This window comes from Harpia harpyja, chromosome 1 (genome assembly GCF_026419915.1).
Source record: "Harpia harpyja isolate bHarHar1 chromosome 1, bHarHar1 primary haplotype, whole genome shotgun sequence".
Taxonomy (NCBI): Eukaryota; Metazoa; Chordata; class Aves; order Accipitriformes; family Accipitridae; genus Harpia; species Harpia harpyja.
The window spans coordinates 43,226,098-43,245,873 of record NC_068940.1 but is presented as its reverse complement, the minus strand read 5'-3'; the positions used below and the strand labels follow the sequence as shown (position 1 = coordinate 43,245,873).

The 19,776-nt window shown below is 38.0% G+C and overlaps 1 protein-coding gene across 6 annotated transcripts in view; it reads left to right on the top strand.

Annotated features, from left to right (window-relative positions):
* The window catches only part of PTPRT (protein tyrosine phosphatase receptor type T), a 492,692-nt gene that overhangs the window by 184,651 nt on the left and 288,265 nt on the right, over window positions 1-19,776 (top strand). For all 6 annotated transcript variants that reach the window (XM_052789835.1, XM_052789817.1, XM_052789853.1 and 3 more), the window contains exons 3-5: window positions 9,886-10,157; window positions 16,118-16,199; window positions 19,351-19,466. In XM_052789835.1, the coding sequence (XP_052645795.1) occupies window positions 9,886-10,157; window positions 16,118-16,199; window positions 19,351-19,466 (470 nt within the window). The remainder of the gene's footprint in view (window positions 1-9,885; window positions 10,158-16,117; window positions 16,200-19,350; window positions 19,467-19,776) is intronic.

Sequence of the window (19,776 nt, the reverse complement as noted above, 5' to 3'; positions counted from 1 at the left end):
CCCCCTTTAGGTACTGGAAGGCTGCTATAAGGTCTCCCCAGAGCCTTCTCTTCTCCAGGCTGAACAACCCCAACTCTCTCAGCCTGTCTTCATAGGAGAGGTGCAGTACTGTCACCAGGTGGCTGCAACTTTAGAGCAATGGCTCTCTTCTGAGATTTGATGAACAATGATTTCTGCTTTGTAAATCCAAATTTTGAGTTTGGTGAAGAAGAAAAGGTGATTTGACCACTGATGCTATTCCAGCAAACACCACTTTCAAGTGTTCTTCAGCTGATATATAAGGAGAGAAGGACTGTGCTCTAGAGATGCAGGTGGAAAGCAACGCTGGACATCACCTTGCACCACTGAAGTGAGAAATTTTGTCATGAATCTTCATGATAAACTGTGCAGTCCTTATTATAGACTAGAATTGTTATACGTCAATGCTTTCAGGAACTGACTGATCCAATGTTTAGAACAAGCTTTTGGGACATCTTGAAGTGTATTTAAGTATCACTGCTGTGTTTGTGTCTATACAGATGTAAATTGACGTTTATGTGCTGATTTTTCACACCGAATCTAACAGGTTCCCATATTGAATATGGGCTACTAGAGACCACTCTGGCCTGTAGCTGAGGCCAGAAACTAGTAATAGAGAAAAGGCTTTTTCTTTTTTTCTTTTTTTTTCCTGCCTTTTCATTTCTGTAGTGTTACAGTCTTGCAGTGCCAGGATTTCTAGCTCAGTGATTGTACCTATGCGAGAAATTGAGACAACGAGAAGTCCCTCCTGCGCTTAAAAATTTTCTCTTGCCTCTACTGTGTTGGATACTATCACTCCCCCAAGTGTTTCTTTTCATTGCTATTTTTGTAAGAGTTCTGTCTTCACATTTCAGTTTAATTTTCTTCAGGCCAATGAAAAAAATCCCCATTTGTCACTGAGGAAATTACAAAGTCAGAACCTGAGTCCTGCATTTTAGCTTTATATTGCAAATATATCAATCTCTATCATCAGCTGTCCTTGGTAAATTCCACAGAATTATGTACCAAGGGCTATAAGTATATGTTACATTATAAGAAGAATGCTTTTAACAGTAGGACAGGGAAGAAGCTATTTTCACTTGATGATTTAAATATTCTTGTAAGGTTAAAAGAGCATCCCTTTAACAAGTAGAGTCCTTCTGTATGCATGAAGTGAAAAAAGCAGCATATAGAAGTAACAAAAATGGGCAAACAAATTTTGGGTGGATCACAATATATGTTGCTGGGACAGCTGTCACCCAGAGTGGGCCACAAAGCTTCTGGACTCTGAATCCCATCTCTTAATGAGACCATCTCTCTGCTGTTAGGAGAACTGGGGTTCTGAAACTTTTGACAAGACATTTAATCCCCAAGTCCCTGCTTCACAGCCTCTTGCAGAAATCCCATTATCTACCTTAAACTCCTCTGCTAATTAGGCCCTTGTTGGCTTCGTCAGTCATTTGATCTCTTCCCATCTGGATTTTGTAGTTGAACAGGGCTTGCTGACTCTGATCCACCAGCATGTAAGAGGCAAGACACTAAAATGGGATATTTCTTTTTTCTTTGTAATCCATGATATATTTTAGTCTTTTTTTTTTCCTGTCATGGGTTGTTTAATGTTTCCCATTTTGGATGGTTAAAGCCCCTGCAGTAGATGTCGCTTACTTCAGCATTTACTTTAGGAGTGAATAAAGGGAAGCTGTCATTTGGCTGGAGGCCATTCCTGGATTGTTAGCATCTTTCAATGTCTGTGGGTCACTATTATTCAGACCTTGGAAAACATTTGTAAAAGGCATGTAGTTTGATAAACACTTGTGATTTGATGGTAACAGTGTCTGGATGGCACTGAAAATGCCAGCAGTCATTTATGGCTCTATCAGGGAAATCAATGAAAATGTCTGCAGTTTGCAGTTATGAAACTGTGGGACACCTGGTTTCCCTAGTTCTGAGTATTGTCCTATAATTATTTGGTTTTATATAAAGCAAAAGAGTTGCAAACTTCTTCCCTCCCAAGGACGTTTGGAAGTGTGCAAACCAGACCCGCTTTTGTTACACACCTTGTCTTTCAGGGAAGGTTGGTAAAGCATTTATGCCACAATCTTCATTTTCTTTAAACAATTGCAGCAAATATTTGCAGTCACTGAAGTAATATGGGATCAGTTTTGTACCCAGAGAAGATTTTTCTTACAAAAAATGCCCAACGACATAATTCTTTCATGACATTAGTGTCCAGAAGAAAAGCTCTTTACAAATAGTAGACTGTCTCTTTAAAAAATACTTTCCTGTTACCCAGCAATTTCCCAAGTGAATGAATTGTCCTCATGAGTTATACTGAACTCAACTTGCAGTTTATATTCATATGTATCTCTAAATCAAACTCTTTTTATTTCACTAGTAGATTAATTTAGTACAACCCACATTTGAGAAATAAAACCCATGGGTCTGATTTTGTCCTAATACTTGAAAAAGGGATAGCAGCTATGAGATACACCTTGTTTAATTTTGAGTTTGTACAAACACTGCTGTCTGTAGTACATCAGTCAGGGGGAAGAGATTTCTGAGTCTTGTTCAGTTGTTATACGCTAGTATAAAGAGTAGGGATATAAAAATGTGGGAAGTGTGAAGCAGGTAGGTTATCATAACTTTTCATAAAATAAGAACTACAAATTAAGGGGCAGTAGCTTAAAGCAAGTGCATGGAAATATTTATTTTCCCCAGCACAATGTGTAATAACACTATAGAGCTTGTTGACAGAGTCTTACTCCTGCCTGACTCAACAAAAACTATGGGAGGAAGATCAATCTGTAGCTAATCAATGAAAGGGGTAGATGCAGCTTTTGACTTTAAAAATCTTGATATAGCTGACTGTCAGAAGCTTGAAATGGTAAATTCTACTTCACAGTGCCCTGATTCTTATGTTCTGCTTGAAGTGGCCACTTTGTCACTGCTGGAAACCAAGTGTTGAGGTAGATGGACTTTTTTCTTATATTGTCCTTAAACATGTTTTTTCATATTTATTGTAGATGCTTTTCAATACCCATTCTATGGCATTCACATTGACTTGAGAGTGTTATAAGTATGTGCTTTACCAAAAGATATGCAAAAACATGGTATGTGGAAACTTTACTAAGGAAGGCATAAGCTTGCTTAGCAGGCTGGCATAGATGCCTCTTGCTTGATCTGTCCTTCTGTAAAAATACCTGTAATAAAGGACTTCCAGGTCAGTATACAAGATAGTGAACTGGCTCTGAACCCTAATCCTAGTCCACTGGGAATGAAATACTGGAAAAGAGTCAAAGCACTCTTGTAAAGGGAAGTCACACCTCACAGATCTATTGGAATACTTTGTTTTGTTGTTTGGTTTTGTTTTTTTTTTAAAAAAGGCAGGTAAATTGGATTTTGTTGTTAAAATGACTTTCAGAAACAAGGCAGTGGATTTCCAAAAGATGTTTGAGAGGACTCTTCCTTAAAAGAAGTGAGGCTGCAGTAGAAGAAACAAGGTGCTCAAAAGGTGAACAGATAAGAGGCAAAGACCAGCAGTAAACTCTCATTAAGGGAGGTTACCAGAGGTGTCCCGCTAGGATCTGTGTGTGGTCTGTGCTCTGTAACATATCCATACTAACCTTGAAAGGTGAAAAGTATGGTGAGAAATTGTACCTGTAAAGCTGCCAATGTAATTAATGTTGTTCTAAATAGCTTTGTTCTCCTTGACCATGAACTGTCCTTCATTTTGACATCCATCCACACGGTCTGTGTGGCAATTTTTTCTTGCGTATTGGGGATTCATATTAGTAGACTTTTCTTCTCATGTATCATTTAAAACTGCAAAGATGTATACTCATTCACTTATACATTAAAATAACTGTGGTAAATACTGTGGTTTACTATTCTAATAAGCATCCTTCTTAGAACATTTTGGTTTTAGAACATCTTAATTTCCCCCATATTTTTGATTAAATATAAATATATTAAATATAAAGTTATCAGAGCTTTAGAGAGAGAGAGAGGTACTGTAGTTGAACTGCAGAAGAATAAATCCTATGCGGCTGCTGATAACAGAGGCAGGACAGAGCTTCACACATTTCCAAGTTAGGGTGTTACAGTCTGGATGGGTGGTGGCAGTTAGATGGGTCAAAGCTGCTTGAATGGTAGCTGTTGATGGTAGCTCTTGTTTGCACATGGCATCAAACTGGGGGGAGCAGTTGATACAAGTGCAGGTAAGGCCACCATTTAGAGGGATGGACACAGGCTGGAGGACTGGGCTGATAGGAACATTGTGAAATATGATATGGACCAGTACAGCAATACCTGGGAAGACAGCTTGGGGACTAACTGGCTGGAGAACAGCTCAGCTGAATAGGACCTGAGGATCTTGTCAGAGATGATAAGCTGAACATGAGCCAGTGGTGTGCTCTAGAAGCAAAAGAGGTTGATGGCATCTGGTTGTTTTGACAGGGTCATAGCCAGTAGACAAATAGAAGTGGTCCCCCTTTCATTGCCAGTCATTGGATTGCATTGGGCACACTGTGCCCAGTTTGGGGTGTTGTAATATCAGAGAGACTGATGAATTGGAGCCAGTTCAACAAAGGCCACTAAGTCTGTGAGGCTGGAGCCCTTGCCCTGTAAGAAGAGGCTGAGGATTTACCAGGGATTGTTCAGCCTGGGGCAGGGAAGGCTTTGTGGGGGGACCTGACAGTGGCCCCTGAGTACCAAGGAGGTTATCAGGAATACCAAGTTAGGATCTTTACTGCAGTAAGTGTCTGGAGGATGAGAGATAAAGGGTGTAAGTTGAAAGGAGAGGATTTGGACTGAATATAAGGAAAAACTATGAGGGCAGTCAAGCAATGGAGCAGGTTTCCCAGGGGGGATGGGCAGTCCTCCTGGGAGGTGTTTAAGACTCAGTAGGTAAAAGCTCTGAGAAAACTGATCTGGCCTCCTAGCTGACCCTGCTTTGAGCAGGGGCTTGGCCTGAGGCCCCTTCCAACCCAGATTATTCCATGTTGCTTTGTTCTACCTTAAAAAGCACAGACGTCAGACTGGCTTTCTTGGAGACAGAGTTGTTCTTTGGAAATAAGCAAAACTGTGTCTAAAACATGCTTGTGCACCTGATGGAGCTGCTGGAAAAGCCATTACTTTATTTTGGGAAGGAGTTTGCTCTTTAAAAGAGCATTCTGTACCTGATTCTGATTTTCAAGGTTTTAGAAGTCTCGTTTTGCAGTTGAGCATTTTGACAGCTTTCTTTTCAAGTTTACATTCAGTCTTTAATGGTTGCTATAATTTCACTTTTAAACAGCACGGTTCTTCAAAGCCAACAGTGAAACAGCATCGATTGAGGTCTGTCTGGTGATCATGAGGGGTTCTCAGTGGCTCATTTCTTTAGCTGTCATTTGTCAGAACACACTCACGTAATCTTAATGAACAATGTGCAAAGCCATTAAAAACTCAATTACGGCTTTCTTTTTACTGCAGACGTGAGAAAATGCAATCATAAAGTGCTGATGTGTAAACACAATAGCCACCATCTGCTACAGAGTAGCATTTCAGCTCCGAAAAGAGAATATATGTTGCAGATGCATCAATAATAGGACGCTTATCAAGGCGTCATTATGCACCAAGCAGGGGAAAAATTGAAATTTATGGCCAGCTAGAGAGCACTTCATGGTTTAATTCCCCAATTTTCAGTGGTATGTTTAATAACTATGAGAGAGTGCCGTTTTATGTTCCTGTGGTTCGAACAGATTTTTAAAAATGAATTTATTTACTGTCTTCCCATCCTCCTTGTTTCTGACTGACCTGAACACAGCACATTCATTTTTGGTTATTCAGGACAAAACCAGCAAGATATTAATTAATCTAACCTGTTGATCCAAGAGCATTACATTTAATTGATCTGATACTCAGTCTGCTTTAATGAGCATATACTTCTGTGTCCAATAAGTATAAAATAGAACTGTTACACAGCATAGGTAATTCTTTTCCCTAAAATTCGTTTTTTCAGTTCGATGTTGACTTTATGATATTTGAGCTTTCTGGATGGAGGCAAACAAAACAACAAGGCTAAATCTGCTGTTACTATTTTTCAAAATTGGATATACACAATGGTCTAAATAAGAGTTTCTCTAAGATACCTTTTGTTTTATTCAGATTCTTGCCTGGAGACATTTAAGTGGCTTTCAGTCATCCATCGATCAATAATTTCCATTTGTGACATGTTAATTCATTCCCTAGTTCTTTATATGAGTGCAAAATGTGACAAGTGGTTTGTTGGTGCCAGACCAGATTGTATCTCTTTTACTTGCACATACAGGCCTATAAATTGAGAATAAGTCCCATCAGCTTCAATTCCATGTTCAGTCTAAAGAAGGCTGTCAGATTCTGAATCACAATATGTCAATTTTTATTAAGGATAATAAGGAAAACCACACTTGTCCTTAAAAGGCTTTTTTTTAACTGGTGGGAGCAATTTTCATGATCTCTCACCTACCTCTAAGTGATGTATCCTGCCTGGACAAGCTTCACTAGGCATGGATATTTATAATAGGACAGTGGATCTCAGCTGTTGATCTTGGAGCATGAAGAGCAAACTTTTGAAGGTCCTAGAGGACAGTGAACAGGATACCCACTCAAGTTCACGCTATGAAAAGAAAAATGAAAACGGGTATATTTGGAGGCCAGTTTATAGAATACAGGGTATAATTTATTCACAACTGAAATTTTGTAGATCAGCGTATTCTTGCATCTCATGTCAATTATAGTCTTGATTAAACTGCAAGTTTATACTCCCCTATGATGGCCAGGCTTGAGGTGTTGTGCACTATGCCTTGACTAGCCAGTAGAAGGGTTTGTTGTGGAAGCTGCCAACTAAGTCTCTGCAGAGGAGAGGAATGTGGTATGGTTAGTAGGTGACAAACTGATTTAAATAAGGTGTGAGTACTTCTCTCTGATGGAGATGGCACTATAAGTGGAATTTTACATCTTTTCCGCTGTCATACAAAATAATACCTCTCTCCAGGACTTTACTGGAGACTGGTACATTTTTATAGTATTTTCTCCTCTATCTCTAGGCATACTGTATTTAAAAAAAAAACCAAAACAAACGTATAAATAAGAAGCTATGAATAATTTGCATATGACAATTGTTTGTAATGCTATTCTTTTAGTAACTAAGTGCTTTGTGGTGGATGGTTATTTTACTTGCTCATGTTGTCAGTTGCTAGATTCAGGCTCCGTACTCTCTCTAGAATTGTCAGCAGTTGCACAAAAGGCCATTGTCATACCGCAAATACCTTGTGATTCATTTTTTTGTGGGTGGCAAAAAATAAAATTGTAATTATTGCTTTGAACTTTTTACAAAAGCTGATGTTTTTTTCTCTCAGTGGAAAGCTTGTTATTTTTATACACGAATCTGTAAAAGTGAAAAACTCCCTAACTTTTTCTATCATTGAAACACTTACCTACCCCAGTGCAGTTCAAGACTGTATTGTGTTAGACACTCTACAGCTTCAGAGTAGTTCATTAGGGTAGGAATCCATGTATTATCCAAATTAAAAAAAAAAAAAAAAGATAAAATTTGAGAAAGATGCCCAGAAGTGAAATGATATCCCCTATGATCCAATCAATGATGCTGCAAAAATTAGTTTTCCTGGGTTCCTACCCAGTGTAGCAGGCACTTGGTCAAAAACGTTGTGAATGCACAAGAGGTCTGCTTTTCTTCGCTGAGTGTTTTAATTGACCATACCATCATCCTCAAATATGAGATCTGGCAAATGTAGAACTTGTCGTCTTGTATTTCATACTGTTCCTCAAAATGGCATTGAAATGCTGCAGGCAGTGCATTTCACAGCAGCTGCTATATTCCTCTATACTATACTACTGTTACTCAGCAATTTTAGAGTGGCCTTCCTCCCAGATTCTCAGTAGAAGAGTGGTTCTTATGACTATTCTTGCTTTATTTGTAAGGGAAGATAAGGCAGACTATGTATACTGACAGAGATCATGAAAGTGAGTGTCATAATTAGTCTTAGAAATCAGGCTGTCAGGTTTCCAGGCTGCTGCTTTACCTATCAGGCTGCGCTGCCTCTTCAAGCCTCTTAGCAATTGTGCTTTCTGATAATAAATTATCTTAGGTCACAGAAACAGAATCCAAATCTCAGTTTTGAGAAACTTTAGTTTATTTGGGTGGATTTTTAAGAATAGTATGTATACAATACTTGCTGAAGAAGAGTATTTTGTGGTTGACTGGGAGCAGAATTAGATCAACAGTGAACATTTGTCAGGATCCCGCCTTATGGACTTTGATTATTAGAGAGAAATTGAAAAGTTTGGATTCAGCTCTCATGTTTCTCGAAGTCCTGGCTGTGAATTGGGAGTTTCTTGATTTGGAGCCATTTTGATTTTCAATGTATCAAAATGAAAGATAGGATTGCCGGAGAGCATCTTGCCTATAAATTTTTGTATTACTTAGTACAGCCTCTTCCCCAGCTGTGCTTGCATTGTGCTTGAATTTTCCAAGGTCTCTAGAGTGTGTGGTTTTTTGTTTTGTTGTTTTTTGTTGTGGTTTTTTTTGAAAGATTGACTTCCTTCTGCATCCGTGCTTTTCAATCTTTTACAAAATGCATATATATCATATAAACACAGGGGAAAAAAAACATTTTTGTGGGAGAAAGTTGCTGGTATCTGTTGATACAAATTTAGAATATATGGCTGTTCACTGCACAGAATTGATCAAAATGTTTATCTGGCTCATCTGAGTGTCACACTGCTACAGCATGGAATAGGGAAAGTCAATAGGTTAGAAGTGAGGCAGGGCTTTTCAAACTCAATCTTCTGTGAACTGCAAGAGGCCAGCAGAGAAATACATTTGTAGCATGCCTTGGCAGCAGCATTAGAACCAAGTGTGTCAAGAGGGCTGCATTTGATTAAAAATTATCATGCCTGGCTGCTGACGCACAGATTTCCACCCCACCCCCCAGTCTTGGTATTTTCTTCAGTTTTTTCTGAGTGTAAGTGTCTGTACACACATAAAGGAGATCCTTTAAAGAGAATTGAATTAAATAACTCTCATAATGTTTTTCCTTATTGCTAACATTTGTCACCTTGATGCATCTGTGAAGAGATGAGTCGAGACACAATGTGCTGTAAAATAACTGCTTGATGAATCAAAATGTGAATTCAGCATCAAGTGCCACGGTTAATATGATGCAAGCTTCCAGGTTAAAAAACTCATAAATTATCTTAGTAAATATTTCCCTCCCTAAATTCACTCTGTCTTTCCCTCCTGCAAGAATAATTGTCCTTCTTGCATTATTTCTAGTTGAGATGTTGCTTTTATGCTAACATGCCTAATTCATTTGGGCTCTGAAAACTGGGTTTTCCTTAACACATTACAACCTTCAAAACTTTACAGTGCCAAGATGCAGGGTTCACAGGAATAGATTGGCACAAAGTGGGTAGGGACCCATGTAGGCAAACATCAGCTGAGAATTAGGTCCATTGTTGTTTTTGTATTGAATGTGCCTTTGGGGGACTGTATGTGGTAGGAGAGCCTCATTGCTGCTTGAAGTGTGAATATGCTTTTGTTTAGAGTGACAGTTTTATCACAAGGTTATAAAATAATAAAAGCAAAATAGTATTTTTATTTTGATTTCTAAGTTATCTAATTAAAGTGGTTCTAGTTGGCCCTGAATCTATTTGTGTATATACCCTGCAATTTTAATATCCTTTCTCTCTGTTACCTAACAACTATCATAAAATAGCTAGTTTGAGTTCTTCAGATGAATGTTTTGTTTTCTGGCTTCTAAGGGAATCCCTGACTTTTCTAATGGAACTGTTTTTACTGAAAAAGCCAAGCAAACCCCCTCTTTCTTCTCTTTTTGCTTTCCTCTGTAGGCTCCTTCATGATGGTGAACAGCTCTGGGCGGGCATCTGGGCAGAAAGCTCACTTGCTGTTGCCTACACTGAAGGAAAATGACACGCATTGCATCGACTTCCACTATTACTTATCCAGCAGAGACCGTTCGAGTCCTGGCTCTCTGAATGTCTACGTGAAGGTGAATGGAGGACCACAGGGCAATCCTATATGGAATGTCTCGGGGGTTGTTACAGAAGGTTGGGTGAAAGCAGAACTTGCCATCAGTACATTCTGGCCACATTTTTATCAGGTATGAGTTTATATATTTTTCTTTCTGTGTCCTTTGAACTTTTGGCTATGTATGAGCTAAGTTAGCAACGGGTATTCTGAAAATTAAATCTCCCCCAACTTTCTCCTATCAGAATGGATTTACATATAGAAGTTTTTATAGCAAAAGGTTTATACAGGTATCTTGACATATTTCTTTCTGCTTCATCCTTTTTCTTCAGTTGTTGTCAAGTCACAGAGGGATGGATAGACTGCTGGGAGTCAAATTATTGGGAAGTTAAGACCCACTTGTTTATCATGAAATTGGCACATAAACAAACTTGTATTGGCACTTTCCATGGCACTTTGTAAATGTAAATACAACTGAGTGTCTAGATGTGTAACTGTATCTTTGCATAAATTTGTCTGAACTATTTTTGGCCTTTAGTTCGTTCCATAAGAAGGAACATTTGTTCACTCAGCTTTGTAACAGGACTTTTCCTGTGCCTGTATGACGGGTGCAAGTATGTAAGCTACTAATAAAATCTTGTACCATGTTATCAACATGAGTATACTCTTCATCAGATCCTCCATTCCTCCTCTTTTTAGCACTGCTTGTAAGATAGTTTTACTTGTTCTGTTAGGAGATTTATATTTTTAAAACAAGCACAAAATTGGGGAATGTAATGGGTAAGTTGTTTTTTGGTTATATTAATTTTACAGCTACTTGTTAGTTGTCCACTTCAAACTTCATGTGGCAACTTTGCAGTCATTGTTTTAGTTTTAATTAGATAAGATTGCACACAATGGACTTGCATACTTCTTGTTAGGTGTTAAAGGTGTGTTTTTGTCTTGTTTTACATTCAAGGCAAAAAAAAAAAAAAATCCTGGGAGGTAATTGCACCCTAAACCTTGTAGGAAAAGCTGATGTTCATATGTTAATAAAAGATACGAGTGAGATAGGAATTATGGTAGAATAAACTATGAAAAGGCAGCAAATAGTCTGTGAATAGAAAATAGCAGGTAGAAAATCTTGCCTTTTTTTTTTTTTTCTTTTTTTTGCTTCTAATAACTGGGTAGGAGGTCTATAAAATCCGAGCTGAAGTAGAATGCTTTAATGTTCTGCCTCTGAAAAAGAGTTGGGGATATCAGCAGAATACATACAGCACGCTATGCAGGGTGAGAGGAAGGGATAAAGAGATGCAAATGTGTGGAAAGTGGTGTTTTAAGGGCTGTGCACAACTTGTCACTTGTTCTGAAGTCATATTAAAGTGCTTATACTCCATTCATATTAACATGAACCTGGTCATGAACCAGAATTTTCTTCATACTAGGTGTTCCACAGAGTTAACAGAAATGATCTTTCACCCAGATAATCAGTGCTTTAAAAACCTGGAAGAGACAGTCTGATCTCACACTAAGAGAGATCCTACTCTTAGATATACCAATAGTAGACTTCCTGAGCCTTACTTCTTTCACAAGTCCTTTTGCAGGTTATGTTTGCTTTTCCTGAGCAAAAAATCCTTTAAATTAAACAAGAACTTTCCAGTGCAATGCAAAATTGAACAGATTGGAACCCAGCAGTAACTGTCTAGGAGTAGTTCCTTCCTAGAAAATGCAAGGGTTTTCTTTTTTTACTTTTTGATGAATGGGGGTGATGTTTCCTTCTGCCTATATTTGTATTCTTATTCCTTAAGTGTGGCTTTTAAAATCTGAGATCTGTCCCACTGTTACGGGGGATCTAATAGACTGATCTATCATCAGTCCCTGATTTTATAAACCATCTTCTGTTGATGGTCTGCAATCCTGTGAGTTTCTACATTTAATCAAGGTTTTAAAGAAAAAAGAAAAAAAAGAAAACTTTAAGCTTGCAAAAGTGAAGAGCAAAACACAATGAAGGACTTAATCAAAATTATTGTTATTTGGCAGCCTAAAGTAACACTTCTGGCTAAAGGAATCCAGAGGTAGCAGGATGACAAAAGCTTGGGTGTAGTGTTGCCTAGGGAGTGTCTCACTTCACACTTGCAATCTAGGATGTGCCATCGGAGTATTATTTGTCAGCTTTAAATCAAAATTGCATGCCTGGAGAATTCTTTGTATGCAAGAGGCATGAAAGCATGTTCTGTATTTCAAAAGCACCAGATAACCCTGGAAAACAAGCGTTTTTCCTATATAATGACATCTGTGTTGGGCAAAACGTAGATTATTCTCTTAATGCACAGAAACCACACCATCTTGAATCGCAGTGTGCATCAAAAATTCAGTCAGGCAAAAAATCTGAAACTATCTGCCCTGGGTCTGAGGCTTTGACAAGTACTTTGAGCTTTGGAGATGTGACTTGTGGAAAACTAGTAACCAAGCCAATTGCCAGAGGTCATGCTTTACGTCTGGCAGTTCTGTGCAAGGGTCATATGAGTCATCTGGATCCAAAAGCACTCTGCAGAGATATAAACATGGGGATGGTGGAGATTTATAATGTCTACCCTAGAGTTACTCGTACTTGGATTCCCAGCCTGCAAATGTTTTTAGTGTAGTGAGAAAAAAGCTGTAATAGTTCTTGGAGAAAGGTAATACATGTAATCTTGAATTACTGCTTGCCATAAGGATGAACTTAGTCCCAGAATGCACCAAGGGCAGCACTAGAGTCTGCTAGGAAGAGGTTTTTTGATGTATAGCAAGGAACATTATTGATCCATGCCTGAAGAAAACTGTTGTACCACAACAGATGAGCTAGGCTACGTTGCTAACACAGACATTGTTGGTATATAGCAGCAGTGAAATGTAGGATTGCTTATTGGTAAGGAGACATGAAATGACTTAGTATTTGCAGTTCTCGGGAGCATTTAAGAATGTTTTTTAAGAGTAAAGCTTTGCATTTTGTCATCTATGTTAATTTCTGAGAAGTTCCTTAAATGTAAAGCATTACTAAATGCCTATGTCTCAATCATTATACTAAATTTCCGACTGAAGTTAAAAGGACATGAGAGGGATATTCAGTGTGAAATTTGCAGAACTGGGACCCATAAGGATTTATTCCTGCCTTTTCCTCATGTTGAGTCTCAATTCCCTGTTTTCAGGAAAATCTGGGTGCTTCTGTACTTCTTGCTTTGATAGGGCTGAGATACTGTGAAATACAGAAAAAGACAACAATATGGAAGTTTGAACTGGGAAACAACACTAATATTGTGCGTAAAGTGGAACAGATAATAAAATAGTCTGTCAAAACAATATTGTGTGAATTGAGGATTCCTCCACTCTTTTCAGTGGATTCTGCACCAGTGTGCATGTTTTTTTTAGGAATTGACTTGGTTCTTACTGTCTTAAGTTATATTTTGCTATATTAAAGACTCTGTACATGTTGGTAATTAACAGAAGACAATTCTCTATGTATCGGTGCTTACTTTTGCCACACACTAATAGCTAATGCCAATGCCTTGGAGAACTATTCTATCCCAGTTCTTGGCATGCACAAAATTGAGAATTAGTTCACTGTGGCTTATAGCTTTTCACAAATGCAAAACTAAAACAAGCTTTTGTACCTGTAATGTTGCACTTTAATTCAAGTCTGAAGGGAGTTGCAGTAGTTCCTTACATAACCTTTCCAGTAAGTGTAATTTTTATCATGAATGATGTTTCATTTCTAAAATAATTATAATTTTCCATACTAAGGAATACTCTTATTTTATATAGTCCCTAAAAGCTTATCAAGAACCTTGATAACCAAAATACTTGTTGATGTTTTTTAGATTATTTTATCTTCCAGAGTCTTGCTTCCTCCTATTGCTCCTTGGACAGCCTATTTTTTGTCCACCCTCCTCTGGAGTAGAACTTTGTTTCTACATATTGTTAGCACTTGAGCTTTTCATAGTTTATATCCTTGCCTGTCAATTTTTGTGTTTTACCTGGTTTTTTCATGTCTTTTTTCTAATGGATGTATTTCAGAAGATCTCACGTTTGGATGTGTTTTGAATTGGGGGAGCAGATCTTAAGAAGTCATGGAAACATAAGTAGAAACTACGTTCTGGAAAGCCAATTGCAAAGCAAAATGATTAACAGCAATTCTGTACTTACAAAGGACATGTTAGTCTACTTTCATAGCCAGGGCATGCGGTGATCAGCACTTGGACAGTTGAATCTTTTACGGTATTGTATCTTCTGATGAAGGAGATGAAGAAGAGGCTAAACAGTGACGGACTGGGAATACCAGCTTTTATTCAGAATGAAAATAAGTGCTAAAAACTGGCTTTAAGTAGTTAACTTTGTGTTCTAGTAATGAATTTTAGAGGTTACAAATTACTGAAATACTTTCTCCTACGAAACAAGTAGCTGGACTAGCATACTGCTTTGATAGTAATAACTGTGCCAGCTGAACATGTTAATTAACTTGGTCCTTGAAAACATTATTGTATACTCATGCAAAAATGAGCAATTTAGTACAGTGTGAACATTACTTTAGTAAGAGGGAATGAAACTGCGGACAGCCCTTTCAAATGCAGAGGGACAGCATCCATTACATCTCCACCCATTCATTTTTTTTTAAATAGTAAAGGATAGCACTTCATTCCTTTGGAAAGAGAATCACTAACTTGAGAGGTAGCATTACCAAGATGTTAAATAATCAGTCTGCATTTTTCTTTTTTCTATTGCAGTTTAACATTTCTAAACTTCCTGTTCCACATAGAATCATAGAATATCCCAAGTTGGAAGGGACCCATAAGGATCATCAAGTCCAACTCCCTGCTCCTTGCAGGACTACCTAAAACTCAACCATATGACTGAGAGCATCATCTGGATGCTCCCTGAACTCTGACAGGCTTGGTGCCATGACCACTTCCCTGGGGAGCCTGTTCCAATGACTGACCACCCTCCCAGTGAAGAACCTTTTCCTAATGTCCAATCTGAACTTCCCCTGATGCAGCTTCATTCCATTTCCTCGTGTCCTATTGCTGGTCACCAGAGAGAGGAGATCAGCACCTCCCCCTCCGCTGCCCACTTTGAGGAAGGTGTAGACTGCAATGAGGTCACAGTCTACAACTAATGTTGTACTATCCTTTAATTGTTGGCCAAACTGCACCATATTTAATACTATTTTCTCCTGAATTTTTAGTTAGCTTATTTGGCAGTAGTTAACTTAGTTTTAACGATCGCTTTATCAGTTTTTTAGGGTTTTTTTCTGCACTGCCTATTTTCAGTTAGCCTGTATATTTGTAGTAACAGCATACTTCAAATCAGGGCAGTTTTCCAGGTAAAATCACAAAGCCATAGGGAAGAATGAGATTTTTGTTCATCTGTAATTGAATATCTGTCTATGCAGGCCCAAATTATTGGAACACTTTCATTATCTAGCTACATAAATAAAATAGAAAGTGCTAGTTGGTGTACCATTAATGTGGAGAAATACTACATGTGGTTTTTAAGAATATTCATTCTCAGACCATGTTAGTTCAATCCAGGGAAAGGCAGAAACAACTTTATCTGGGAGAATCTTATTTCAGTACAGTAACTAGAATCCAGGGTCATCCGTTGCTTGTAATTTGCTTTCTAATACTGCAATGGCATCCATGCCAAATCAAGGTTTTCTCCAGATGAATCCATGCAGGGTTATTGATTCAATAAGAGAATTTTATCTCATGTACAGGATTCTCCAACTTTCCGAGGCATACTAACAACAAGATGTCAAATGATTATCTACTTAATGTTCTTGGAGTGGTGCTTAAAGTGAATATAGGTGTGTATATACGCAGGGTATTTTTTGCTCTTCAGAATGAAAGCAGCACCTAGTTGTCTCTTATCCTAATGAATGTTGCTCTAATTTTTTGTTTTCCATATCAAACAGTTTTTCAGTCTTTGGTATGCATGTACATACCTTGGTATGTCTTCATTAATAACAATGAAATGCCTTGAATGACTCGGACATTGGAATAAGAGCAGAATATTGTGACTGGCCAAATGACTAGTGTAGCTATTCTTTTTAAGAAAACTTTTTCTTATTTTGTATTTCAGGTGATATTTGAATCTGTCTCTTTGAAAGGACATCCAGGGTACATAGCTGTGGATGAAGTCAGAGTTCTCGCCCATCCATGCAGTGAGCACTCTTTGTTTTTCTAACTATATCAGTGTGTTATGTACCAGGCTTTACAGTCTAAAGGAGTGATTTACCCATTTTGGTCAGCACTAAAATGTCATCTTCTATACCTCTGAGACACCTAAAGACAATCAGCCCTGCATAATTACATAACTTTGCAAGTTGTGCAAAAGGCAAAACTGCTCTCAGTCTATAGCTAGTGCTAGGACATCTGTGGAATTCTCCCTTCCTCTCTTGTTATGAGAACATAAAACTGATTGTTTTATTATTTCTGAATTGTATTGCTGTAGAAAACAATCTAAAAAGCTTCTGATAATATCCTGTGTGGTTAACTTAAGAAGAAACAAACAAATTGTTTCAGTATTTCCTTGGTAAAGGACATATCCCAAAGGTGTGTGTGTCTCAACAAATGTTAAACCCACTCAGCATCCCCCTAAAGATATTAAAAATAAGTCTCATTTAGACAATACGCTTGCACAGGAGTAGAAAGTAATGCAGGTTCATTACACTGTTCAAAAATATTAGTACTGCATTTCTTTTATCGCAGCCATAATAATAAGCTTAGATTTTTTTTTTCTATTTAAAGAAACCTCGAGCCTCAGCCTTTGGGTCTGAACTTGTTTGCTTTCTCTATGCATCTACAGAGTGGCTTGAGGCCTTTGTGTGTCTATATTGTGTATGTAGCATACATTTTCTTCTAAAGATTTTTTACAGCCTCTCTCACTCGTTCATAGTTTTAGTAAGTCAGTGACAGCTGCTCACAAAAAAAAATCATGGATCATATTGATGGAGTGAAATCAACTGATTTTCTTGCAATAGGAATTTCAAAGAACAGCTGCCATTCAAAGTGACAGACATGGTTCTGCTCAAGTTTAATAGGACATTTCTGATAACTGCAGTATGGTTAATTGCTGTTTAACTGAATTATATTTGTATTTACCATGTGCTCATTGCTCAGGCCTTTGGGTGCATTTACTTCATTAAGAAATACTTACAATCTGTATTAACCAGATGTTGCTGATAACTGGCAGCATCTGAACAAATCCCCCAAATGGCCTGTGTGCATTCCACAGCATGTTGGGTTATGACTGATTGCTTTACTGGGAAAGAGGCCACTGAACAAAGCTACTAGGCAAAGTGTAGACAAGAAAGTTATGGGATTTTAAAAAAAAGCCAACAGACAGGATGCTGTGTTACACCCCTATTTAATCAAGTATTTAAACTGATTTAAGTGCATTCGTGGTCACTCAAAACCAAAATGATTCAAACAGTTAACTACTCCATTTTGAATCAGTTTCCAACCTGCAACATACAGAACTCACTACAAGCTGCAAGTTCTCTGCAGTCTTTGTAAATGCTTCTCCTGTCTGATTCCCAGTGTTGCTTTTGTTGTTCAGCAGTGACAGCCACCAGGGTAAATGTCACCAGAGTGCGTGCCATTGACTTGTACAGGCTTTGCCCCTCATATTAGTTTTACAATTCTTATAACTCAAAACACAGGGACCATGAAGCTCCTGATGACCCTGGAGGTTACTGAAATTGTTGGTGTTACTTCTTCATATCTGCTTTACCTTCATAGATGACAGTATAGCAGACAAACCTAAGTATCAGCAAAACTGCAGTGAAATGTCCCTAATGACACAGTAATGGAGAAAAAGAAATATCTTGGTGTTGGCATTTTTTTTTTTTTGGTCCTGTGAAGGAATGCACTGGAATATCAATTTTCATTACACTAAAAGCTTGTTGACTATGTGTGCATGAGCACTTGCAATCATAGGACAGCCCTATGATCTGGAAGCTGGGCAGACCTGAGGACTAGGAGTTTGGGGTTGGTGTGACTGCACTCACCCAGGCTACGCAGCTTCATATTTGCCCACCTTAGACTGCAGAAGAAATTACTAGTATTAGCCTGCAAATATAATGTAGTATATTCTGACTGTCACCCAGAGGTAGTTTTCCAGTAAACTTTGACACAAATTACTGATCCCCCAGAAAGCACGATGGTACAGACTCACTATCTTTCAGGAGCTGTCAGCAAACTGAGCGTGTGGTGAATGGGATACGGAAGCTAGATAAAAACATTTGGCAGAGTGCATAGACATGTGTTCTCTGTTCATGTGTCTATAGTAGACAAATACTTATATGGCAAGCTTCATGCATGCACAGACACAGATGCCCACATCCTTTTGAAGCTATTTGATTCCAATAGAAAAAGATGGGTTGGTATGTCCTTTGAAATTGTGTATTTTATCGGTGTCTAATCATAGTAGAAAATGTAAAGATGAAGTTGAAAAACTCTGATCTTTAGACTCTCAGAAGGCTGTTCAGTGTGTCCTAATAAAAGTTTTCAAAGTTGGTGCACAAGCTTTCTTCTGAAGCACAGCAAGAACTAAGTTCATTTAAAAGTGTCAGATTCACTACTGTAATATTTTATATTTTCTTATAAGTTCACTTACAGAGGTAAATGAATTTGGTATTTAGTCAAAAAGATAATCCTCTGATCTAGTTCCTTTGTGAACAAATGTGATGTCTGCATTTTAATATCAGTGGATTAATATTGAATTAATACAGAATTTAGTATCAGCGAAACACTGATATTGGTGATCTTAAACTAGTACAGTGATACAATACTGTCAGTTATATGAATGTTTCATTTAATATCTGGTTTGATATTAATGACACATTATTATTCTAAAGGTCTAGGATGTATTTGATAGTCAATAAAATCAATAGGAAAAAAAGACCCTTGTGAAAATTTGTTTTGGGTCAGTCATGCTTGACAAGCTCAGAAGCATTTGATTTTTTTTGACCTTTTTAGAAACACAGTTTTCTGAAGAAAAGAAATTACTCGATTACTCTTTATAGCAAGCAGCAAGAAATTGTGCTGATGACCATGAACTTGTGTTGTAATTTGATCTAAGTTTTTAGATGTGCCAGAGTTCTATATGATCCGTTAGGCCATCCTCTGTCAGATCCATCATCCACCTCACTCTGCAGTGAATAGTTAAATACTGAAGGACAGGTTTATTTTGCAAAATCACTTTATCAAGGATAGGCCCTAATGCTTCGCTGAGTGTTTATATCTGTGTTGGTGTAGCACAGTCAATTACTGCCTTGCTCTACCCTTGCGATACTTTGCATCTTTTGTTAGGAAAAGCACCTCATTTCCTACGACTTCAGAACGTGGAGGTTAATGTGGGACAGAATGCGACATTCCAGTGCATTGCTGGGGGGAAGTGGTCGCAGCATGACAAACTCTGGCTCCAGGTAAAGTAATGTGCTTTTTTTTGGTGGTAGCTTTTTTTTGTTTGTTTGGTTTTGTTTGGTTTTGGTTTGTTTATTTTTTCAAGTAGAATAAGTAGATAGAGAAAGACTGGGTGGTGGGGCAAAATCTTTTCATCAAGATCCTTTGAGAACTGCCTTGAATTATTTCCAGGTGAGAGTTTAAGGTGACAAAGTACAGAATCGTGACACAGAAGATGGAAAAAACAGCCAGTTACAGCAAAATTTTGGTTTCAAACAAATGCCTATGTAGCCATAAGCACTCAGTCATAAAGCATAAGAGACAGAACAAGTG